Genomic DNA, 26,696 nt, shown 5'->3' with positions numbered 1-26,696 from the left:
TGGGGTGTTCACAGTTCGTTCCAAATAGTGTCTCAAAATGTAGACGTCTACATTTTAAGACGTTTTCTAACCGTAAAATCTGTGGTGTTGTTGTTTCCCATACAAAATTGGAAAACGACGCCGTCTACATTTTGTCACACTCAAAGGTATGTTTTTTACGCGTCTACATTTTGCAACCTCGCAGCAGGGTTGCATTATGGCAATACTAATCGCATTTTTTTTATTTATTGGGCACGTTTTCTGTATTTGCATTTAATTTGAGCGCAATTTCTGATGAAAAGAAACAAATGAAGGCAAAGAAATGACAAATATTACGAATTGGTAATTAAGTTAAATAATTACAATTTTTCAGAAACAAAATCGAAAGGCGACATATAAAAAATGCACGCAAGGAAGAAATGTCTGGCAACACCAGCATAGTTTTGAGACGATTTTGCGACGACTACTAGAAAGGGGTGCTCACAGTTTGATGCTAAAGATGTCTCAAAATGTAGACGTCTACATTTTCAGACACAATTTGGAACAAACTGTGAACACCCCATATATTTTTTGCGATGTTGCTTTGACCAGGGTTTGAACCCAGGCGTTGCGGAGTGGAAGCGCGCACTGCTTACCACTACACCACAGCGGCCGACGAGTTATCGGATTTTAGTGTTTTTAAAATTCATTGAATTATCGATATGTATCAAATTATCGGCATTTATCGACTATCTGGAATGCATTGGGTCAACTTCAAGTCCTGCCAAAGTCCTCCAAAGACCTTCAGAGATGGAAAAAATTTTAGCCATATTTCAGTTCCAGAGCAGGAGACGTGCTAAGTTAGAAAATCTCCCTAATGGTCTTGAAAAAAACTAGAAAAGCGGTTGAATTTCGACAGTATCTGGCGCTCCTAGTTAGTTCCTAATTTTTTAGTTTTTTAATTAACGGGAAGCTGACTATGGATAGTTGGACGTTTGGGCTCATTAGGGGGCAAACCCGAGGGGTTTGACTGGTCATATTCGGTTTAACGCGCTCCAAAAAAACATAGAAATACACACACATTTTACAGTTTTATGAAAATTTAAAATTCAACCTCACCGTCTCAGGGTGTATTAAGGGGGTTCTAGAGAGTGAGGGAGCGGTCTAAGTAATTTTTTGTAGCCATTTTCGATTTAAGTGGCGAGGAAAATATAGGTATACGCAGCCATCTAAACTTTTCATGTAAAATTAAATTCATAGGGGTGGTTGAAAGGGGCGCTAGGCGGGAAGATGGTCACTTGAAAGTATTTTTTTTTGGTCACGTTCGTTTACCCTCTGGTTCACAACATTTCCGTTTTGTGTGCCTAAGTAATTAATAGTCTACTGCTTTCGCATTTTCCACCTAAAAGTGTCCAAGACTTATTTTTTAAAGTTTGATATATTCACAAAAGTTAAGGCCTGAAATAGTTTGAAGAAATTTCAGCGAAAAAGCCAACCAGATAAAATTTAGTAACCATAAAAGAGGGTATAATACCTGCAAAATTCACTTGTAGGCAATATTAAAAAACAAATATATATATATATTGTAGTCGTTCGATTCCATATACCCGAAATAGGTTGAAACCGTCCTCTCCGGCCATGCCTTCTTTTTACGGCTATGTGTTATTGTTAAGATTTCATAGATCTTCTGTGCGCTTAAATCAATTTTATGCCTTCTACACTCGCTCGAAAGACTTCAATGAAAATCAAGTTCACAGAAGTTAAATTAAAGGTTAACAAGCAAAATTACTTCACTCTTCCTTTAGCAGTTTTGTGCGATTTCACAAATCTTCGCTCTTCGACCACAAATTTACTGTCTAACCATAAAGTTTTATGGCCACAAACACATGTCTGTTGGTATTTTCAGACAACTTGGTTACTTTGCGGAATTGAACAGATGATGGTGAAAATATGCAAAATAGTGTTGCCAAAGTAAAGCTCAAACAAACAAATTTACAACTCAGTGTCAACAGCAAATAAACCTGCAGCAAAAGTTTTTCGCATAGTTTTGTTGTGCTATAAAAGTTATAATCTACAGCTATGTATGTAGTAATGGTATAATAATGGACAAGATTGAGTTTAAAGCAAACGAAGTGATTTTTGGCAAAATTCAAGCATGAAAGGAGAAACAGCTTAGTGCAGGGGTTAATAAAAGTGACATTGATAGGTCAACATTGTTAAAGCTTAACTTATTTGCTTGATATAGCGATGCACTGGGGCCGGCTCTATTTATTGCAAATATTTATTTTCATATAAAATTGTGGAACTTTCTTAACGACTGCGTTTTCCTTTAAAAACCAATATTTTTTTTAATCAGCTGTTATTTTTGTAGCTAGTTGTGCTTTTGCATGTGCTACTTCGGTAAACATAGAATATTTAATGTTTTGCATTCAACAAGTTTGTAGCCAAAAAGAAAATACATAACTGCTGCGAAAAAGTTTTGCTGGAATTGCAGTCACTTCCATTTCCTATGCGATGGGTAATTTACAACCAGCCAAGTTTGCTTTGGCTCATTGCCAATTTTGAAACAGGTGTTATATGTACGAGTATATAAATTGCTCATTCATGAGTGCATACAAATGTTATTTAATGAAAAATATACATTTAAGTAAAATTCCACATGAAAGACAAATTAATTGTGAACTGCAAGGTTGAGCTTATTTTAACTAATTATTTTACCATTCTTTCATTTCAGCAGCCAAACTGGAGAAGTTATTAGAGCGACCAGAACCAACGCCAGGAGTTTCAGAAGGTAAAAAAGCTATAAGTAGTTTGAGCATTAAGCTGGGATCACAAGAATTGTCCATTTGTACAGAGTTGTACATTTTGACAGTTACAGAGTAGGGTTGTTTGGAAATTTATCCATTGAGCTGAACTTATTCTTGATAAAAATTTCTAGACAACAACACTCTGACTGCCAAAATATACAACTCTGTACAAATGTACAAATCGTGGAAATCTGCCTTAATTTTTATTTTATTCAAACAATGAGTATGGTCCTTTTAGCCTGGGCTAATCCGCAAACGAAGGAGAAGAGTTGTAACTTCTAGAGAATTTCGGAGTCATATGCTTTACTGGATCACAAATTTTAATTTGGTTTTTGTTCTCCAGACGCAACTATTCACTTTCTATGTAGAATTGCTCGGTGATTCCGAAATTCGGGTTAATTTTTTTGCTATGGATACGTTTTCGAGATATTTGCAATTTACCGTTATTCAGCTTAAAGCAAAAATTGGTTCCTTTTAATCGCGTATATCTTACGAACCAATTTAAAAATGTTAATACAAAAGACGGCAAATGAAAGATAATGAAATTCTCTTCCGCAAAGCTTATAATTTCTGACAAATTAATTAATCATTCCAGCTTTTTCTATTTTTATTAAAAAATGGGGAAAAATCAAATTTAGCAGAAGAAAAATTTAAAAAATAACAGGTTCTGTGCCAAATTTTTGCATTTGTACTATAGCCTGTTCTGTTAAAAAAAAAAGAATCAAGTTACTGATGAAGAGAATCGATGGATAAATACGAAATAGTGAGTGAGCCAATGAAAATGCGCAAAGATTTTTTGTATAGTAGCATCCATAGAACATTTTTGCTGTAAACGCCAGTCCCTTGTAGGATTCACTTATACTCACGGTCCTAAGTGATACCGCACAGGGTTTACAGTAATGCCCGTTTCGCTAAAAACCACTTGGCACTCAGAATCTCCCGTTTTCCTTCTAATATTTATTTTTTCGGCCTCATCCAGATCATCAAAGAAGTAACTGCCAAAAATTGTTACTCTCCCTTAGCTATTGCCGTGAAATGTTAGAAAAGGTGTTTGATGGTTTACCCCAAATCTTCGTCATAATCGTTCCAATCAGATCATGTTCGGTAAGAACTCCAGTTTCAATGCGGACGTCTTGCATCCTTAGATTAAGTAAAAACTTTGTGCATAGGGCTTTTATGACTGGCAAAAGTGTAATCTTTAATTGACAATTTCTATGATTTTTTCATTTATTTTAAGTTTTAAAGTAACTAAAATGAATTCATTTATAAATTACTACACTAAGGACCGTTTTCTTATGTAACCTCTAACTTTAGAGCTCACCTTATATTTAAAGGTAGCATTAAGATTTATGGTTGTGTCTAAAGTAAAACATTTTATTATCGGCTTTAAAGTGCTTTACAACCAAGAAACATAAATACTTTAAAAAACGATAATAGGAATGCTTTACTTTAGACATAGCTATTTATTTTAAAGTAATCCTTAAGCATGAAATGAGCTTTAAACTAAAGGCTATACTTGAGAAAACGGCGCTAAATATTCTTCATCTCGATCTCCTTTTAGAATGGGGCTCTGGTTGGACTGGACCAAATTTTATTGTGGAAATCGAAGAGACTGGATCTGCCGCAGCAACGACCTCAGATTATATCAGCAGCCACGAAGATGTGACCAACGAAACAGCATTGAACTCCACCGCGGCGGGGAGTGGTAAGTTAACAAGAAGTAAATTAGGATATGTGATGACGATAGATTATAGCTACATATGTGCATACATAGATGCATAGTAGAGGTATACATTGTTGTAAATATTATTAATGGAAAAGTGATGAGTGCTTGGAGGTCTAGACTCTAGACTATCCAATCCACTAACAGGAATGTGGAACATAAAATGCATTAGTTTATCCATGAACAATTTGAGCATCATTATGGGAATTCTATCAGGAAACTGCAGGCAAACTAGCATAAGCAATACAAATTCTGCAGGAAAGAAAACGAAACTGCACAGCACGTATCGGAACAGTGCATTGCATAGAAGAACAAAGTAAACAAAAAAACTTGGGTGAACATCTTATAACTCAGTGAGAGAATTCATAAAACTGCTCTAAAAGAGGATTAAAATATGGGCGAATAATATATTTCGGAAAATTTCATCTCTTTGAAAAAAAAAGTAAATCAAATCAACTTGAACTTCGTCCCGCCTAAAACCTTTTTTCCCATTTATATCTTGGTTAAAATAAAGACATGAAAACTGCCCATTTTGGGAATATTTTGACAGTTTTTCTTCTGTAATTTTATGAAACAAGGCTATTTATTAGCTGGCAATTTTATGACGAAAAACATGGAACTGTATCGGTTTTAAGGAAATAAATTGGTGGGAGCCATTTAAGAAATGACAAATTTTATGTTTACCTTGGGGAAGTACCCACTTACATATTTTGTGAAGCATGTAAATATATGCATAAAGGGCAACTTGAAGTTTATTCATCATTTGATATAAATATTAATAATATAAAAATAATTTTCAGAGCCTCTCCTTAATACATATATAAAAAAGTGCGATACAAAATGTGAACTAACTTTTTAACTAATCTAGTTCAGGTACATACACTGCTCGAAGAATTTTTTATGTTTGGAATATTTTTAATTTGGGAAAAACTAACTGAATATACGAGCGAATTTTGTATGTGCTCTGAATAATCTTATATTTTCCTGGTATCGCGTTCATATGTACCAGCTGCACTATATGTATCATTAACAGGTAGTCTTTGATTATTTTGAGGAAACTAATAATGAATAGTGTGAGGTATAACATTTTTGTTTACCGGTTTGGGGAGTTCTAACTAGTACCTGTGAGTTAATTAAATATTTGTACCTGTTGTTCGTTCGTAACGAGTCAAAAGTCGCTAACAAATTAATTTTGGTTGTATAAAAAGATCACCGGCTTCGAGAATTGCCACAATCTGCAGTAGTTATTCGCCACAAACACATTTTATCTTGAATTATTAAACTCCGTAGCCATGGGCGCACTACAGTCTAAGAAAAAAACTATCAAAAGAGACATACAAACGCCAATATTTGGGCGTTACACCATCAAAAATGAAGATACCGTGGGACGCCCTACACCTCTTGCTAAACCAGTTTCTGCATCACCAGCCGGTGCAACTGTCGCTGCTCGAATCGCGACTAGTAGAACAGAACTACCCGCGTTAAGAAAACACCAAAAATACGTTCCGGTTTATGCGCCCTGGATAGAGGCCTTTAAAGATTGCGAAACACGCAAGCTCCGTAGCGTTTCTCATAAAAAAATAGAAAGTGCACTTCTGCAGCATGTGTCAGCTACAAAACAAAACAGTCAACAAACCCGAATTCCAAATCACACAGGCTCCATGAATGGTGAGAGCCGCAAAGAGGCAAATCTGTGTTATACCATTAAAGAAAAATCTTGCCTGCAACAACGTCGCATCTCTATACGAGAACGACCGCCATCAAAGAAGACGATGGACTCACAAGTACCCGCACCATCAGCTGTTCATGACCAAACAATTGAAAGTTGCTATGGATCTATGCTAAGCAATAGTAATAGTGAGAGTGTTGACACCAACAACAGTAAGCCTATGGAGAGCAATTTACGTGAAGCAGTCAAAGCAGCACACAATGAAACACCATCGAAGGAAGGGCACAATAGTCGCAAGCCACATTTTTTGTACAATATCACTCCTGAACGAGCGGTCATCATTGAGAAACTCATGACTGAAATCAAGCAGCACACTGAGAAAAAGAGTGAGAAGAGTAAAGTGAACGTTACTCCGTCGCCAAAGCAACCAAAGCAAATGGTCACTAAACGCTCGCCGACTGCACAAAGTCACTCGCAGAATTTTTTGATGAAGTTACGAAATCGTAGAGCATATATAATAGATAGAATTTACGTTGATGTGCAGAACTCAAAATAATTGATAATACAGTGAGAAGTTTAAACTTTTAGTTCCTTTGTTCTTCAAAAATTGTAATCTTAAAATAAACATAAATAATTCAATTAGTACATTTCATTTGGCTTGTAAGTACAGTAAAAAAGCATAAGTAAAATTTTGGTATTGTAGTGTTTAGTTCGCAAATAAGCACTCTCTTAAACTTTCGCTATAAACCATGAACCTGAACTTTGTGAACTTTCAGTTAAGGCGTTATACGTAGTTATTTTCCATAAAAGTTTGGGATTTATTTTAGTATGACCTTTTATGTTGAGGACTGCCGTTGGAGAGAACATATTTTGGGCACTTGAGTTAGTGCCCTGGGGCTGATGGAACTGGAATTTTGAAGAGAGCATCCTAATGGGCTTGAATGTATTACGTATTGCTCGAATGACTCGATATTCGAAAAAAAAAATTAAATTTGTCGCGGGAAAAATTATTTTCAATTTCAACGCAGCATTTCCGAATGTATTTCATTTTTTATCCCTTCGGTTCATTTGAGTTTGCGACAGACAAAAACAAATAATTGTGTACCTGTTTGAGCGCAAAATACTACCCACAAATGTAGTATATAGTGATGCCTAGATACTAAAGGAAAAAACATTCAGGTACTCAAGTATTTGAAGGACGCTGTCTAGTCGATTTTTGTATACTAAACCGTTAAACAAAAAAATAATAATAATCGGTTTTTAGACATTTATGATATATTGAAATGGTCCGTGGTTTTCGTGATATTTCAAGACTTCAAGATTTTCTTGTGATTTTTGGGAGGTTTTAGGGACTTTTGGGACTTTTCTGAATCCTTTTGCTCCTTCTACGATTTTTCTGAACTTTTTGGGGTTATTGCAAAAAATAAAAATAAACCTAAAACGTTTTGCAAGCTCAAACACTCGCAATTAGCTTTTGTTTTTCAATGCGTTCAATGCGGCAGACGTTTTAGTTACGCGGAAAATGGAAGAGGCAAAATAAAATTCGTTTGTTGTGCGCCTTCGGCATATTGGAACAAAAACATTTTTAATATAGCTTAAACAGCTTGCTTTAAGTTATTGATTTAGCTTTTGTTTACTTTATATATATACACGTGTAGGTATGTATAGCATTAAAGCACCAACCAACGGAGCTGTGTACATGCATAGATGTGTACAAACATACATACATACATATGTATATCTCTACTAATGCAAACAAAGGTGACTTTAAATTATGGGCAATGCAAAAAATAAATGAACAAAAGAAAATAAGTTAAAAGAGAAATGATGTTTGTTTACGTTTTCAAGCCTGTTATACACTTGAAAAAGAAAGTAAAGAAATACGAAATTGTGTTAAAGCCGGTGAAACAATATTTGACGAGTTGGAACCCCTACATTTAAAGGAATGCGAATTCAGCATCGTAACTAAATATTATATACGTTAGGGTGGTCCAAATATACACAACTTTTAGAAATCTTCCCGCTGTCACCACTATAACTAAAGAATATAGAAAATAAGGAGACCCGATTTGTTTTTTAATTTCGAAATCTCCACTTCTGGAGGGTACGGAAAACAAAAACTTGGGACCATCCCAATATAAGTATTATCTACATAGAGAACACCTGTAGCTAATTGCGCCGCGAGCGACAATCGAGCGATACCGGGGGCCTTTATAAAAGGAAGACAAGAGTGGCAGAAAGTCCAGTACACTTGAGCAGGGCTTGAGATGTTTACAGAATTATAAACTAAAAATTCCACAAATTAAATAAGATAAGACAAAGACGGAAGTGTGCTATTTTTACAGTTGACTTTTAGTTAGTTTATTAATTTTTTGGGTGTACTAGAACAAGAGACATCGCGACCTAAAAGATCTTTTGTGTCTCTTAAAGAGAGTCCCTAACCCATTGTGGCCAAGATACCTTCGGCTCCTCTAAGGAATATTAAAAGGGCCTTGGTAGGCGAATTCCTTATAACAAATGGTTCGACCATTGAAGATTTAGAATAAATCAGTCTTTGTCTGGCCAAAGCCGGACAGTGACAGAGAATATGAATATGCTCCGAAGTTTCATCACCTTCGAGGCAGAGCCGGCATTGCGACTCTGCGATCGCACCTATTTGGTGAAAGTGGAATTTCGATTGGTTATGACTGGCCAGGTACCCAGAAAATAGCCTGATGGAGGTAGGATAATAGAAATACGAAGAAAAATTAACTGTACAATAAAAGAGTGAAAATTTAGAGTTCATAGGCAATAAATGTGCAACAAAAAATACACAAAACTAAAATAAATTAGTCTTGGTTTCACACTTGCTAGAAGGCCAAAAATTTCGTGAATGAAAATTATGGAAATAATTTCCAGTAAGGTAGCCATGTATTGTGTTATACATACGTAGGATATGTATATATATGCCACGTGGCACACACATGTGTTTGACAACCCAGGACACGAAAAAAGAGCGGAAATTATATTCCTTTTCCCAGCCAAAGGTGAGCGTAAAGATCAAGTTTTACAACGCGCGTACGCAATTTCTACTCAAACCGTTGCCGCACGTGATTTGTACATATGTATGTCTATATGAATGTATGTAGATACAACCATAAGTGCTTAAACATACATATATTAAATATATATAGTTGCTAACATATGTTTAAATGGGAAAGAGGAAATTGCTAACAAGAATGAACGAATATACAGTATCGGTCATATCTATAGCACGCCATTTCAAAATGTTATTATTTGCCACTGATGTTTATTGTATTGATGTATTAAAAAACAGTTCATTCTCTAACAAAGCCCATAAAAATCCAAGTTTAAAACTTTATAGAAAGCTAAATAAAAAAATGCAACACATTTTCACCAAATTATTTCTCAGCAGTGTTGAAATTGTTTCGAGTATACAGTTGTGAAGTCCATTCAATTTCAGTGTGATAATATGCAAGTTTCAAGTGGCTAAAAATTCCCGTTGATTTTTTAGAATTTTTTTTTTTTGCCGAACATGTTGCGTTTTTTTTCGTATACAAATAGATTGCGTTTATTTGTTACATGGAAGCAAATGCGACAAAAAAAAAATCTAAAAAATCGGCGGTAGTTTTCAGCCACTTGAAACTTGCACATTATTAGACTAAAACTTGGGGTTTTACGGGTTTTGTAAGAGAATGAACTGCATTTTAATTGAAAAGTCTTAAAATTAATTAAATAAACATAAGTAGAAACCAGTGTAACCTTGAAACGGCATGCTATAGATGTGACCTATACTGTACATACATACTTGGACACATATAAATGTACATTAGGGTGGTCCAAAATAAGTAAAGTTGGGATTTTACTGCTCTCCCCTCCCCTCTTCCCCCTAGGATTGTTTTATATCGAAAAATATACCTTTTTTTATTTTGAAATCACAATATATTTAGAGCAAAATTTTCCATGCATTTTATATGGGAAAGAAACCATTTTTCGTGGAAATGGTTAAAATTCTTTAAAATAAAAATTTTTCGACCGAAGAACTTTGTTTGTCTTCAGGAGACTTCCAAAAACAATAAATAATTGTTTATTTAACAATTTTTAATACTCAATTTTTTTTATTCAACACTCCATTGCATTTTCTGGGGGTTTTGACGGACTTATAAAATAAAAACTTTATGTTGAAATAAAAGAATAGTTTGAGGTCACTCAAAGCGCTCAAAGTTTTTTATGTATTTTATATGAAAAAAAACATCTTTTCAGCAATAGTTTTCTTGGAAATCAATATTTTTCAATCGGAAAACTTTCCAAAAAAACTTCCAGTAATAATACCCAATTGTTTATTTAACCAGTATTTAATACAAATATTGACTTTCAAGAATTCTATACCATTTCCGGAAAGTTGTTTTTTCCCCATATAAAATACATGAAAAATTCTGAGCGCTTAGAGCGTCATCTAAATATTTTATGATTTTCAAAATAAAAAATAGGGCTATATTTTTTGCGGTATAGAACAATCCTAGGCGGTGAGAGCATAATAAAAATCCGACTATACTTTTTCCCCCACCCTCAAGCATTTCTGGACCACCCTAATGTACATACATAAGTAATTTGATCGGCGATGGGAACATCAACGGTATGTCGTTGACAAGCGTGGTCGACTTCGTGCCGCATATGTGACTCTCATGAAATTCAAGGATATTCTTCTGTTTACACAACCTACATACATATGTTTAAAGGTATATACAAAGTTATACATATATACATAACTGCTTGTATACATATAAATATTCATATTACGAAACGTATTTATCTACTACTTTGGCACGTGTGCTTACGTATATACATACATACACATATGCACATACATATGTATATCGAATTTAATGGCATTAACCATTTCCCGTATTATCCTGCAACTGTTACTTGGTTGCAAGTAATTAAAACAAATTACCAATTCATCCACCTGCCATTACAGTAGTAATTAAAAGTCGTTGCAGTGATTTGTACAACAGCGCGACTCATTGACTTCATTACTATTTGTTGCTGTATTTCCTCAACGCGCGCTGCCAGACTAGCCATTACGGGTTGTTTGTTTTTCTTTAATGTAATTTTCATTACATTTGTCTCCGTTTGTCATTTTCAAAGTCAATTTTAAAAGACAAATTCGCAACTTAGACGCTACGCTAGTAGCTTGGTTATTTTGCTTTCATTGATTTTTGCTCTAATTAAAATTGGTGTTCATTACAATCACACAAATTGCTTGAAATTTAATTGGCGTAAATGCATTTGCGAAAAGATAGTGAATTATTTATTATTCTCTACCATATTTTATTGTTGTAATCTGTGTAAATCTTATAATCGCATAACTCGATAAGCTAATAAGAAGACAGTTTGAACACCCAATATTTATTTATCTGATCGTTGCTTTTCTTTTTAATCGAATTTCAAAGGTCCCAAAATCGTCGTGCGACCAGAGGAGGTAATCATTGTTGGCCTCGTATTGATGCTTTGGGTGGGCGCAATCGTTTTGTTCTTTAACCGTTGGGGTAAAATACGTATGCTGGAACCGTATCAACCGAAATTTCAGCAACAACATCGATCTTCCTGTCCGCTGGTCGATATGGACGCAATACCAACACATGGGGTGAGTATTTTTTGAATTTAAATTAGATATATACATATATTTATATATATGCGATGTCTTTTCCGTCATCTATTATCAAATTTGTGTTTGGCGACAAACCGGTTTCGGCGATATGCCATCTTCAGTGTCATTTTCGAGAACGCTGAAGGGATGACGGAAACTCCTTCCAAAATACATCGTATACAAACCCTGCCTGAAACAACAACAACCAAAAAGAATATAAATATATATATACCTTTCATGAACTTGAAATGGTATTCTAGCTTTAGTCCAATATTTGTAAGTACCAGATGAAGAAGAGATACACCCCCGAAAGAGTCCCTATGAACATTCAGACTAATTTTAGACTTCAGAAAAGTCTCAGAATTCTTAGTTGTGAACCTAAAAAAAGTGTCAGAAAAGAGCATGCTTCCCTTTTTAGAAAGGCACGCCAATATGGGTCCAAGTTAGGAGCCATAGGAGTCTGAAATATGACGCTTTCTTAGTCTTAAAAACAAACATTCCTTATAATTCTGATTATTAATATAATTTTACCTCTACGTGAACTTTGTTACTTTTGTTCAACTCAGCATTTAAGACATCAAAAGAGTCCCAAAATGAGTCAGTCTGGTTGATTGGTCTCAGAATCATATTTATGAAGAGAGAAGGACTCACTTTAGACTCATAAATTCTGAGTACTCATACAATTTTTTAAAGGGATATACCAAAATGATTAGAATATCTGTCTGTCTGCGTGAATAGAATCTATTACCTCAGTTTTCAAGGTATACGACTGAAATTTAGTAAGCGGGTGCCTATTTATGATGTACCTCACATATAAAAGATTGGTCAGATATGAGATTTTGGTAGGAAAGTTATACCAAACAAAAATATTGTGGGCAGTGTAGTTGCGTCCATTGAAATAAAACACCTATAGTAAGCTCTCGATAGTAAACTGAAGCATAAAGTTATGGATTTCCCTTGCTACCCAATATTCGGGTTGTCAAAAGGCCAAGAGATACATTTCTTCAGCCAGCTCGAAAGTTTAACGGAGATTGCAAGATTAAAAAGTCCTTCGAATGCCGAAGCCATACCACAGTTTTTCAAGAAATAATGAAGATTTTTATTAGGAAATCAAAAATTCGAATACATACTGAACTACGTTCACTGTTAAGTAATTTTGTTTTCGTATCTATTTCAGCGTGCATCTGTGTCTCGTATGTCAATGGGCCTAGTCAATAACATCAATATGCCAACATGTCATTTCGCTGCATATAATCCCACGATATATGCTAAAGGTAAGCATAATTTTTCAAATCTGATTTTGAATTTATTTATTTTTAAATTTTATAAATTTTTCTGGTCCGCTACTTATGTATTTTAGTTTTCAATTTATAGTTAAGCCTTTTCAAATTTTCTTAGTACCGTTTTCTCATGTACTAGGTTTTTAAATCTATCTAACCTTCAAACACATTTTGTCAGAATAAAATTTGTGTTTAAAGGACAGATAAATTTTAAAACCTACAACAACTTTCTTTGCCACAGCAGCGACTTACATAGAAAGGTGCTTGTTTGATAATCCACAACTACTGTCTAACGACATAAATTGTTAATTTATTGAAGCTTAAACATTGCACGAAAGTTGGTTGCTCCCTGATGGCTTGCAATACGCTTATCGCTGTTCAAAACACGCTTTCGAGTGATTCATGTACTCGTACATGCATATCTCCATGTGTATGCATTCATTGACATACATAAGTATTTATGCACATAAGTTTGCATACCAAAGTTTTCTTCGAAGCAACCACATGAGTGTGCTTTTTAATATCCCTAATACTTCAACTCACTCACTGACGTTGATAAATGATTACACAATTTTTCTACACACCTCCNGAAAAATTAAGTGCCATTTGAAGTAAAATAGGAACAAATGGCACGGTTTGAGCCTAGTTGGCATCCCTGCTTCCAATAACTTACAAATATAAAAATGTGAAATATCGAGGGCTTGAATTCATTAATACCCTCTATCTGCAATTTGCACAAAAACTAATTTGTGATTTTAGAAACCATCTGGAACTTATTACGTCGTTATATAAGGTAGCATTAATATCACTGATGACAGTTAAAGCTTAGGTGGATTTTTATATCAGAATCTCATCTTTGTGAAAAGTGTGCAGATAGGGGGTATCATTGAATATAAGCCCTCGATGTTTAAAATATATAAAAATTTTATTTCAACGTATACAAAAAATAAATCTACCTGCGCTACAGCACGTTAGGAGACGGGGAGGGGGGGCCGCGGCGTAGCGTGACGTGGTGTGCGCGCCGGCCGACGCTGACGCGGGCCGCCGCGAAGCTAAGCAAATTTAATGTTTGAAAGAGAAATAATGTCAATTGATTTTATTTCGTTTTTAAAGAGGTAATAATGTCAATTGACTTTATTTCGCACCAGGATGGGAAATAAAGTCAATTGACCTTATTTCCGTTGGTCTTATTACCTGTCACCAAAATTTAAGCACAAAGAATGTCGAATGGTCGGACAAATTCCGGAAGATTCCTTAAAATAAAAACTAGTTCCAAAAAATACCTAAGTTTTCTGATAAATAGGTCTAAGTTAGCCACGAGGAACACCGTCAAGACCCGAAATAAAATTCTGCATGGTCCCCAGAAAATTTTGAAATCACGAAATATCCAAATTTTTCTGGTCGTACTACTTCATTAATAGCGCCCAGCTAATCCAGCTATAGATAATCCATTTTTTTCACTAAAAATGAGGAGAGTCAAGTTTTGTAAGTCATAGGCAAATCACATTCTTAAATTAAAGAGAACACCAATGGTATCTTCAAAAAAAAAACTGTACAACAGTTTTTCACAACATCTTTTTGATGTCAAAATATAATCATAAATTGTATCTATAGTCTGTACTAAAAGCAGCCATAATCCAGTATTATTCATGACTTTTTTTCAAACTTTATTTTGGTAATTTAGGACAATAAAATATTGAAGGGGTTTTACAAAATATAAAATGTTATGAAAAATATCCAATTTTGGAAAATTTTAAAACTAAGCTTAGACGAACCATTCTCAGACGATAAAAACATCCCCATTTATGCTTTCAAACTAGGCAGTAATTACAAATTTTATTTTATTTTTTCTTATGGGGATTGACGCGATCTAATGCGAACCAGTCTAATATATATCAGCATGTATTAAGTTGGAATAATAAGTGTACATACATACATACGTATCTTTAAAAATTCAAAATTACGATGGTAATAGTCATTGACAGGAGTTGTTTCTGATTGGTGACCCTCACATTGTCCGATTTACTGCAGAAAGCCCAAAAGCTTGTTGATACATTTTCCTGTATTTTTTCGAACGAAATTTAAAATTGTAAGGCGTGACAAAAGGAAACACTAACTGACTGAGCTTGCAAGTGCAGATTTGAAATATCTGTATTGCATGTTGCATGCAAAGGTAGTTCATTTTAGATAGATCAGAGATGGGATTAGGGATGCACAAGTAACAAATACATCGATGTTTTTTATAAAAGTTATAAAAACTGACTTACACCCTGTCAAAATTATAGCGCACGACAAGATTTTTTTTTTGTTATTTAATTCTAGTAATTTTTTTAAATATAGCTTATTCTTTAACAAAAAACGTATAAACACAAATATATCAAACTTTGTGCAATATAAAAGAAAATCAACAAAAAATTATAGCTTTTTAATGAGATTTCTTAAAAAGATTTTCAGTATGCAGTTTTGTAGCCCATTAAATTTTTGTATGAAAAGTTCCATTACCTTATCTGGCACTTATCGCTGATTTTGGGATATTTCTGTTTGGTAATGGCGTTGCTTATTTTCTTATATATAAAAAAACGCACAACACCCAATTCGGAAAATAAAATAAAATATGTGCATACCTGGGTTGCGATTTTTTAGTAGCTACTTAGGTTAAGCTTGTGTTGCGGTTTTTGGCAGAAATATAGTTTAAAAAAATTTGCAGAATACGAGAATGTAAAAAACATCCCAACTTATTTTGATTCATACATTATTGTGTGAGTAAATTAGTAAATTTTTGATGGTTTCTTTTCGATTATTTTGAAAAATTAATCGGTTAATCGCTCGATGAATCAAAAGGAAAATTTCGATACAATTAAATCGTTAACCGATTGAAAATAATCGATCGGTTATTCGATTAATCGTGCCATCACTAGCCACCACCATGCCTAAAACCGAATTCGCAAAACAAATCACCAAATAATTTCTTGCCAAAGTTAAAAGAAAAATGTCAGCGTGTAGATAAAAATATTTTATTTTATTTATAACATAAAATTTCTTAAATTTTATCACATAAAAAAGCAATACCTAATTCTTAAAATTAATTAACAATTATAATATAAAATAATCATTAATTTTAACTCTAATGTACATGCCTCAGCACACACTTGCAAGCATTTGGTAATTTCACCATTCGCTCCTGCATAACGCCATCGACCAACACCACCAAACTTCTATAGACAAAATGTTGCCTGCATCTCGTCGTTATGCCAAATGGTAAGAGCTCTTCATACTTACAGGGCGTATTCTCGTTTTCACACTGCTCCACCAGCACGCCCTGTCTGTATTTTTGATGTTGTACCACCATCAACCAGCGCGATTCACTTGATTCAGCCACCTTTGGATAAACTACGCGCGTTTTACTGTTGCAAAAGTAACTCTCCGCTGGTTCAACATCCATGCGATTTGTAACATTTGCTGGCCGTACAAAATCATCTTTGAAGTAGGGTTTGAATTTTTCAAATTCATCTGTACTGAATTTATCTAACTGCGTTACTTCCAAATAATTTTCCACCTCTGTGCAAAATGGCGCTCCTGCACGTCGTTCGGGGCAAATAATTTCATCGTCTATGGGCATTTCTTTCGTTGTATTGAACACAGCAAAGCCTGGACCCACTTTAAAAATGCTGCCCAGATTCTCATCGATATTTTCTTTCGACGCTGGCGCTGGCCGGCTGCCCGTTGATTTGATTGTCAGCACAATAACAAGCAGCAAAAATTGTGAGTGTCTACGATAATGCAGCATTTTTAATTTGAATAAGGATCGCCTGAGTCTTTGGGGTTTTCCACCGCGAACTGAATGAATGATTTAGTAATTTCTAGTTGAGTTGAGTTAATTGACCAGTGCCGTTAAATACTTGGATTTTCCCACCGCTTTAAATTATCCGTAGTTAGAGTAAATTTTTTTTTTTGGTTTTTCCACAGTTGTATTAATTGATCAACTCAGTTAAACCTTGGGTTTTTCCCACTACTGAATGGATTTTGTAATATTTTTAGTTTTCATACTGCATGGCGCAGGTAGTCTTTTGTTAGAGCAGCATCCGGCGTTTGCTGTGTAAATGACAGATAGAAGCTCAGGTACTGGTAGCCTATAAAGAAAAGGTATTGTCTTCAGGCATACAAAAAACTCTTTACCAACTCCTTGAAAAAGTTTCGGTTAAGGCATAAATTGTGATGCAATTAAATTTAACGAGCACCATACTTTAACTAAACTGCCACTTGAAATACAATACATATATGAACAAGTTTTATTGAGGATTTCTTAGAATGCTGGTCATTAGTTGTTGTGGTTGTTAATCCTTACCGCGTCTGGAAAATTGACGCGAATAAAAACGATGTTGGTGCCTGCATCACTAGCAAACGAATCTTAAAATCTATGCATGAAATACATTAAAAACGAAGGGCTACGCACTACAGCTATGAAAAATTTTAACACCTAGTCTCTGAAGTTAATTATTTTGGCGGCGACACAGTTACACCGCGACTATGGTTGTGGCTGGATTTGATCTATGCATTTCTAGCGACAGATAAGGTTCTTCCTCTTCTTTTATGTCAATCTCATACAAATTAATGATGTCGCTGCCGCGGTAAAAAAAAAAAAAATCATCTCGCCATCGACAAAGCGTTTAGAAAATGAAGTTAAAAAATGTTAAGCTGTGGCCTCGGCTGGCCATTTCCAGTCTGTTTCAAGCAAGTTTTACATACATTTTATATGTATGATATACCTTCTGCAAGAAAAAAAAACAAGTAATTTTTAAGCAAATAACCAAACCGACTTCAATTCTCATATAAAAATTTAAGAAAACCTTTAATTTCTCTATAATCCAATGATCGAATCTAAACCAAGCTAGTGTGGGAACACCTCTAAGGTTCCACCTTTCCTTTAAAAAAATGATTCTAGTAATTGGTGAACGTGGTCCAAAGGTATACGGTAACATACACAAAACAAAAATATTCCGATGAATTGATAACCTCCTCCTCTTTTTCGAAGTCGGTTAAAAAGATTATAGAAAATCAGCGGTATTTTGCGGTGGAGCTTGCGCTTTATCGTGCTAAAATTTAATGGGTTATAAAACCGCATACCTACAATTTTTCTAAAAATTGGTTGGTTTTTAAGTTTTTTTGTAAAAAGTTAAAAGAAGCTGGTAAAAATTAGACGTTTCTATTATTTCTGCCACCACTGTACATATACATATGTATGCACATTAGACTGCATCACCAAAAAAACATACGGTTTTTCCGCCGGGATTACAAAATTTATTATATTTTAAGACGTCCACCAAAATATTTCGGAAAAATATTAAGATTTCAGCGAGCTGGACCGATTTGGAAATAACACCTAAAATTTACGTTTTTATGAATAAAAATAGTTTCTTAAAGAACTTTTTGAAGAAAGTCCCCTCAGATGACAAAACAGATTAGGCTTAAAAAATCTACATAAATATATTTAAAAATCTTTTCAACGGAATCGTAATAATGAGATTTTTGATGCTGTTTTTTTATATTTTTTTTTCAAAGATTGATTTGCGAAAAACTTAAATAACTGGGGAGCGAAACAGTCTAGTGTACATAAATATTTTTTAATGAAAATGTTATAAAAAAATTTCATTTACTCACCCACAAATTTGTATGTTGATAGCTCTTTGTCGTTTGACAGTTCCATACTGAGAATACACATTTTTATTTACCACTCATATGCATACTACACTAGCATCTATATTTTCAGATGTGAATTTTTGCCCATCACGTACGTACATATGTACAAATATGTATGTGTACATATCATCATGCACTTATTGCTAGTATGCTTTTGAAATTGCAGTCCTTCATATTAATTTGCATTTAAATTCGAAAATCATATCTCAACACGCTTAATGCAAATTGTGCAACTCTTTTGTTTTCTTAGTTGATTGCTGTTGTATTTTCATTTCCCAACACTTTTTATTTAACACGCCATAAAGTTATATGGCTGTGCACCTAGAAGTATACAATAGTGAAATAAAGACATTAATAAGTATCTCACCGCAATTATTGTGGATTTATTTACGTGTAATATAATAATAACATATGTGCTTACACAATATGTTAGTGTTTGGCCGAGCTTGTACTCCGATTTGTGGCGTGCGCCTTGATGTTGTCACACAAATGGGGAGGGACCTACAGTTTTACGCCGACTCCGAATGGCGAGTGTATTTTTATGAGAAGCCTGCCGAGGTGCGACCGCTGCTTTGACCAAGAAATGCACCCAGGCTCTGCGGAGTGGTTAGAGCGCACTGCTAACCACTACACCACAGCGGCCGCAATATACATAAGCATTCATTTTATATACAAACTATCCATAGCCAATTAGCTGAGAAACCAAGCAAATGCAAAGCGTTCTTGTTTTCTTCTGCTTTTAAGTAAGTTAATGGTGTGAAAATAATTAAAATACATTTGTGCATTGTACATTTAATCAATAAAAAGTATCTGGTTACATTACTAAATTGGTCTCTTACAATTTCTCGTATTGTTTTCTGAGCTAGCTCTCCTTTCCATAAATTACCCCAACTCCAAGGTGGAACAGCGTATACCGATGGCTGCATAGGCCAGGATGGTGCAATCTTCCTTATACAGACTCCAGTTTCAGTCACACTTGCCGTGCAAGTGGATTACCGCGGTGTACTTTTCCTATTTTCCATAACTTGTAGGTACAAAATTAAATTATCCAGACTCCAGTTTCAATCATACTTGCCGTGCAAGTGGATTACAAGTGGATTACCGCGGTGTACTTTTCCTATTTTCCATAACTTGTAGGTACAAAATTAAAAGGAGCCAAACAAAAACTTCAAAGAATGAGCCTCATGATGCTCCAATCTAATAATTCCCAGGCCAAGCCAGCACGGCAGAGGTCATATTCTTGTTGGGCGCTGTAACCACGATTTTGGCCGAGTTCAACAACGCACAACAGTCGCTTCTCTTCTGTGCCAACTGCAAGCAAAATCCCGGAAATCTTGCGCAGAATCTTTCTCTCATACACTGCAATAGTCGCCTCATTAGATGTTTTAATTGTCCGTGTCTACGCGCCATACACCATCAGCAGTGTTGCCGTTGAGAATTTTCAGAAAGTCGCAAAAAAGGGGTCATTGACGAAAAAAAATAAATAAATTTGTCAAATTTAGAAGAAAACAGCGGGACACGCTTTGCATAAAACAGGGTTGAAAACATACACATAAATGTAGTTGCTGCAAGGAGAAGGGTTGCATTTTTAAGTGATGAATTTTTAGCACTTACAGGAGGAAATATTTTTTATTAGCATTGTTCTTTTAACATTTCCTAAAAAATCTCTGAAAAGGGGCAAAAGTCGCACATAATTTTGGAAAAGGGTAAAAACAAATCAAATTGCCCCTTTAGTCGCACAACGGCAACACTGCGTGTCATACCCGTGCTATTATCTATCTATCTGTGATCAACCGAATGAGCCAGGGGTCCTCCTGAATGCGAACTCAAGATCACTCCTCTAAAGACTCCACTATAGCTCTCAGGCAAAAAATGCCAAACTTGATATGGTCTTAAAAAAAATTCCGCCCCCATATACATATGCTATTGCACTGTTGAATCATTTAATAGCAAGATTATTATACCCGAGCGCACTTGTGCACAAGGGTATATTAATTTTGTTCACATAACGGTTGTTTGTAACAGCCAAAACGAATCGAGATAGATATAGACAAATGTATACATAAATGATCAGGATGAAAAAAGAAATCGATTAAGCCATGTCTGTCTGTCCGTCCGTCTGTCCGTCTGTCCGTCTGTCCGTCTGTCCGTGTACACGATAACTCGAGCAAAAATTGAGATATCTCAACGAAATTTGGTATGTAGGTTTCCCTTAATCCAAGGTAGGTTGGTATTGAAAATGGGCGAAATCGGACTTTAACCACGCCCACTTCCCATATAACGGTAATTTCCAGAAATACGAAAACTGCGATATTTTAGTAACTACTGAAGATAATTCACTCAAAATTGATATTTACAATAATTTTTAGACGAAAAATAAGAATATTATAAATTTTTGGAAAATGGGCGTAGCCACGCCCACTTATGGTTACATGTGTATATCTTGGTAACCGCTGCACCAATTTCTTCCAAACTTGGCACAGTTGTTGGCCTTGGTACAGCATAAAAAACCGCCGAAACTTTTTAAAATCGGACAATAACCACGCCCACATCCCATATAACGGTAATTTAGAGAAATACAAAATCTTCGATAAATCAGTAAATATTGAAGCTAATTTATTCAAAATTGATGCTTGCAACAATTCTTTACCAAGAAATACGTTTATGGTAAAATTTTGGAAAATGGGCGTGGCACCGCCCACTTATGATCACATATAAGTATATCGGTAACCGTTCTACCAATTTGTACCAAACTCGGTGTGGTTATTGTGCTTGCCACATATAAGCAAAACGTTGAAAATTATTGAAATCGGACTAAAATAACGGCCGCTTCTCATATAACGGTAAATTTCAGAAATGCTTGAAACTTCAATATTTCGAAATTGAAGGACGCTAATTTACTCAAAATTGATACACCCCGGCTTACCATCTAGCGGAAGGTTTCGGAAAGGTGAAAAAACATATTTAATACTTGCGCCGGGTATTTAAAGTTCGGCTCCGCCCGAACTTAGACTTTCTTACTTGTTATTACAAACTTTTATTATGTTTCACCTGTGTGTCATCAAATCTTGAAATAAATTTTTAACCAACTTCCCTATGAACTAAATCCACTAGGTGAACTAATACACTAGGAGGCGCTGGTGTTGTGATATTTGAAAAAGCCGGCATTTATGGACCGATATGGTTTATGTTTAGAACGTACAACAAATTTAGCTTTTAGGGTGGTGGATTTTTTTATTAACCACTAATAACAGATTGTCTTTAAAAAATTGCTTTTAAATTAATTGTTAGTAGATAATTTCAAAATCATTATTTTACGATTTTTATTTATTCAATCAGAAATAATCGTTAAATTTGGGTTTTTCTCTTTTCGGTCGTTTTTAAAGGAAACTGGTTTTTTATGACCGTATCAAATCTTTTATTATCTAAAAAATAAATCTGAAAACAAAGGTTAGGCACGGCATGATATAAAAAGATCATAACCTTTACGGTCCTTGCTTTATATGGGTTCAAGAGAGTTGTATAGAATTTCCGGACAGATCTGGAATACCCCCGCGACACTTAAAATTACAAAGTTAAATCTACAACCGAATGAAAGCACTGGATACCGGCCCGTCGGTGTTAATGCCGAAAGAATTCTCGCAAAATATTTCATTGTGCATGGTTTATCTATATTTGGTATATTGAAACGCCTGAAATTGTGCAAGAGGCTGTTGATTTGCAAGAGTGGGTGGATAAAAAAAATAATAAAAATACAATTCTCCGTCAGTTATACGTATGTATGTATGTATGTAAGAGTGCTTATCGAAAAACTGTAAACGTATAAAAATTTAATTATTTGCAAATAAGCTTATGTTAATCACTTAATCCAATCGGGCACAGGACAGTCGTAGATAGAAATGCTGAAAAGTATGGACACCAGATAAAAGTGGATATAAGTTGTTGTCATACCATTGCAAAATGGTTAACAGAATTTCCTAGGTGTCTTCCTTCACCATTTCCCTCTGCTTTCTGCCTTAATACTCGTAAAAGCAATTTTCGTTGCATACCGACAGTGTGTTCCATTAACATGTTGCAACATGGCTTCCACTCTTCTATCCGTAATTACGCAATTGCTTTTTTTACCACAAAGTACATATTTTTTATTGTTTGCCACCCGCCATCAATGCTGAAGCTTGTCGTGCCCTTTAGCGCAGCTTAAGTTAAATGCATTTTCGACTGAAAATGAATGTCAATGGCAGCGATTGCAAATACGTACTTTTGCTTTAATCTGCCAACACTTTTGAGTATATAAAGCGGATATAAATTATATAATTCAGGGACCAAAAATAATTGTTATCTCGAATTTACAAATTGAAAACGTTGCCCGAATTCTGAAATTTAACGAAAACGTTGCTTCATAACAGTTATTAGATGAAAAATATTTTTTATTTCGCCGATAAGAGTTATAACCCAAGGTTTATTTTTTACGTTGTTTGATAACAGTTATTGCCCAACTTTTATTTTTTACGCTGTCTGATAAACGTTGTAACATAAGAATAATGACGAAAATGGAGATAGAGACGAAGATAAAGATGATGAAAATAAAGGCGAAGGAGTGAAATAACTGTTATCAAACAACTTAAAAATATACGTTGGGTCATAACTGTTATCAAGCAACATAAAAGATAAACGTTGAGCAATAACAGTTATCAGGCAACGTAAAAAGTAAACGGCGAAATAAAAAATATTTCTCTCTATTAACTGTTGTGGAACAACGTTTTTCCGATAAAACTTATACCTAATTGTTATTTCCCTGATATAATTTTGTATTTAAGTAATTATCTTCACATACTTATTTGTACTTTTCTACTTTTCCAGGTTATGCGCCGCCTGCGCGTCTACGACAAAACTCCGTATTCGTTGGTCCGAGCCCCAATCTGTTTATGATGCCACGACCGCCACGCAAAACGCGCTCCGCCATGGATTTGCATTCGATGGTGTTGGACGAAGCGGCGGAGCAAGTGTAAATGGAGAATATGCTCATTTTGAAAATGAGGTGTTGTGTTGACTATTTAATGCAAGTAACTATTGTTCGAAATGCACACTTGTACTTATTGCCAATTCTAAAGTATCTAACATATAAAATATGATGGAAAAAAATGAATGATTCTTTGCTCACTATCTCTACACAAGCTATAAATATTTTATAACAAAAAGCTGTAAGTTCAAACACTGTACTTTAAACTTGACTCCCTAAAAATTGTTTGCTCTTGCACTTGTTAATCTTTGCAAGTCATTATAATCTACAAATCAACATTTATATACATATGTCTTTATATTTGTAGGTATATTTAGAATTTTTCCTCTTCTACTAGGTATCAGAACTACTTACTAATATACTGTATGATCAGTTGATTTTTCTAAAAATATATACTTACACGGAATAAGTGCTTCAAAACCTCATCCAATTTTTAATCTAGTTCTTAAACATAATTTAAATGTACCTTAAGTAGTTGAGTGTTTTATACATTTTATATGCATAAATATGTATTTAAAATTTGAAACATAATCTCTAGTTATTCTGAAAACTACATAAACATTAAAAAATGTTGTATGAGCAAATCCTAAGATCAACTTACATATTTAGTATAGTAGTAAACAAAAAGGTAACGATGTAGTCCTTTTTTTGATTTTTATTTTTTCGATCAAATATAATCGTGCTTATTATTGTGGCGTACTTGGACTTACATATATTTTTCATTTTGAACTTTGTTTGGATCTCGATTTTATCGTTCAAATTTAATTGTTATTTTGTGTTTTTATTTTTTTTTTCGACCACAAATATGGCGTATTTGAATTCATATAAATAATTTTTAACCATTTCGAAGCTTTCACGATTTAAAAAATCTCAAGATACAATTATATGATCAAAAACATAAAACAACCGTTAAACTTGATCGTAAAATTATAAGTTCCATTTTAACGTTAAAATAATGATTTTTATTTTAAAGATCCCAACCGCTATAACTTTTCAAGACTTGAATAAAAAATTTGGAATACACAAAGGGCACATATTTTCGAATATACCCTTTATGTTTACAATATCGGCTTTGAGTTAAAGCCCAATCAGTGGTGCAATACCATAGCCATAATCATAACCATATGTAGTCGTAGCAATTATCTGTTCAATTATTACGACGGGCAAAACAAACAAATTTTGATTGTTATATCAAACCTCCGTCCCCAACTTAAAGAAATATCTGAGTGCGCCCCTGACTTAGTGCTACACCCAATGCAGCACGTTACACCTTGTTGCATCTCTTGCAGGCGGACCTATCGACCAAGGACATAGCGTTCAAAACAGACGCCATGTTCAATGCTACGGGGCAGTTTTTGCGCAAGTCCTTCGAAGTCACTAGTCGAAGTTTTGCGCGAGGGCATGAGGAGTGCTGGCTCGGTGGATGTCTACACAGGTGCGTCGTAAATGGAAAAAGGCGAAAAGGGTGGCAGTCTGCCCGGACCTCGGTCTCAACAATTCCTATAATCTCACAGATCACTGCAGCGTTTTCCAGGCAGAGGGCGGCGTAGCTACTAAAGAGCAACGCAACAAATAAACAGGCAAATTTCTGTATCGACAGTCGGGCTGCGATAAATGGGGTTGTTGTCGATTGCACTTCATCAATAAGTGTGGCAGAGTGTAGGACAGATTTAGAGCTGTACTCAGTTCCGGGAACACGTAGCAGCATTAGAGCAAAAACATTAAGCTGCGTGTATTTTGTTGTTGATTTTTTTATATAAAGCGCATGAATTTTCTCCTATCCTTCAAAAGGGAAGACTCTAGGTTACAGCTTGGTGTTGTAACGAGATATAGCCTGCTGGCATCGTACGCCTTAAAACTGGCTCTCTCTCTCCTCTGCGAGTATCCTGCCCTTAATGGACTGCAGGCTAGCCTCCAAAATAGTGGCAACAAGGACTTCCAGTTTACCAACGGCACTGCTATGTTCTTCACTATTGCTCGTGGTACTCAGTGATTGCTGTGGTCTCTGTGGAGCCACGTAACCTGATCTAACCTGCTCCTGACTATTTTTTATTAAAATTAGGACAGGTGAATTTTTAACGCCCACTTTGTCACTAGCATTTTTGTCATTTAATGTCCAGTGGAAATCCGGCATACATACCTTGAAAATTTGAGGACATTAGACAATTTTTAAATTATATGAAATATGCATATACTTATGTGAGTTTTTGTGATGTAAATCAGTTTCAAATATCTGCAACGTAAGTTTAGTGTTAAAAATTACAAAAAGTCTTCTAGAATAAAATCAATTTCTTACGCAAAAATTGAGTAATAAATATTTTTGAAATTGATCGAATAGTTGATGCTTTTTCGCTTTGGAAAACTTCATATTTTTTAATACCTATTCGTTTGGTGAAAAAAATAGAGTTTGTTACTAAAAGTTTGAATATGAAGAAAAAGCTGCAAATATACAAATATTGGAGAAGGAAGAAGTATGTACTTAACAACAAAAAAGTGAACTCTGTTGAAAAGTTTTAAAAACTGTCAGAACTCCAATACAAAATTAGCTTTGCACTGTAAATTAAGAAACACTATTTCATTGCAATGCATTTACGCTAATTTGAAAAACTTGAAATGTGGTTAAGTATAGAAAAATTGTGTTTTCATATAATAAATTATGTAACTGAAAACTTGAAAATCGGAAAAGCTTTAAAACAAATAGTTATTACAATTGTAAAAAAAAAACACATTACACTTGTAAGAAACATAATTTAGTGAGTGTATGTATGTAGAGCTAGAGCAAAAGGGAAATATCAAGCAACATAAGCAAGGGTTAAACAACAACAAATTATGATAAGAATAATTTTAGACAAACTGTAAGCAAAAACAATTTTATGCAAGCAGGAGAGATGA

General features: G+C 34.6%; 1 protein-coding gene across 1 annotated transcript in view; it reads left to right on the top strand.

The window, feature by feature from the left end:
• Positions 1-23,793, top strand: part of LOC108365991 (uncharacterized) — a 34,029-nt gene extending 10,236 nt beyond the window's left edge. Inside the window, exons 2-6 of the mRNA XM_017620238.1 lie at positions 2,693-2,749; positions 4,327-4,470; positions 11,611-11,804; positions 12,985-13,081; positions 23,645-23,793. Coding sequence (XP_017475727.1) covers positions 2,693-2,749; positions 4,327-4,470; positions 11,611-11,804; positions 12,985-13,081; positions 23,645-23,793 — 641 coding nt within the window. The remainder of the gene's footprint in view (positions 1-2,692; positions 2,750-4,326; positions 4,471-11,610; positions 11,805-12,984; positions 13,082-23,644) is intronic.
• The last annotated feature ends 2,903 nt before the right edge of the window (positions 23,794-26,696 follow it).

This window comes from Rhagoletis zephyria, unplaced genomic scaffold (genome assembly GCF_001687245.7).
Source record: "Rhagoletis zephyria isolate East Lansing unplaced genomic scaffold, Rhagoletis_zephyria_1.1 Rzeph_scaffold_02099, whole genome shotgun sequence".
Lineage (NCBI taxonomy): Eukaryota > Metazoa > Arthropoda > Insecta > Diptera > Tephritidae > Rhagoletis > Rhagoletis zephyria.
This window is presented reverse-complemented; position numbering and strand designations above follow the sequence as displayed.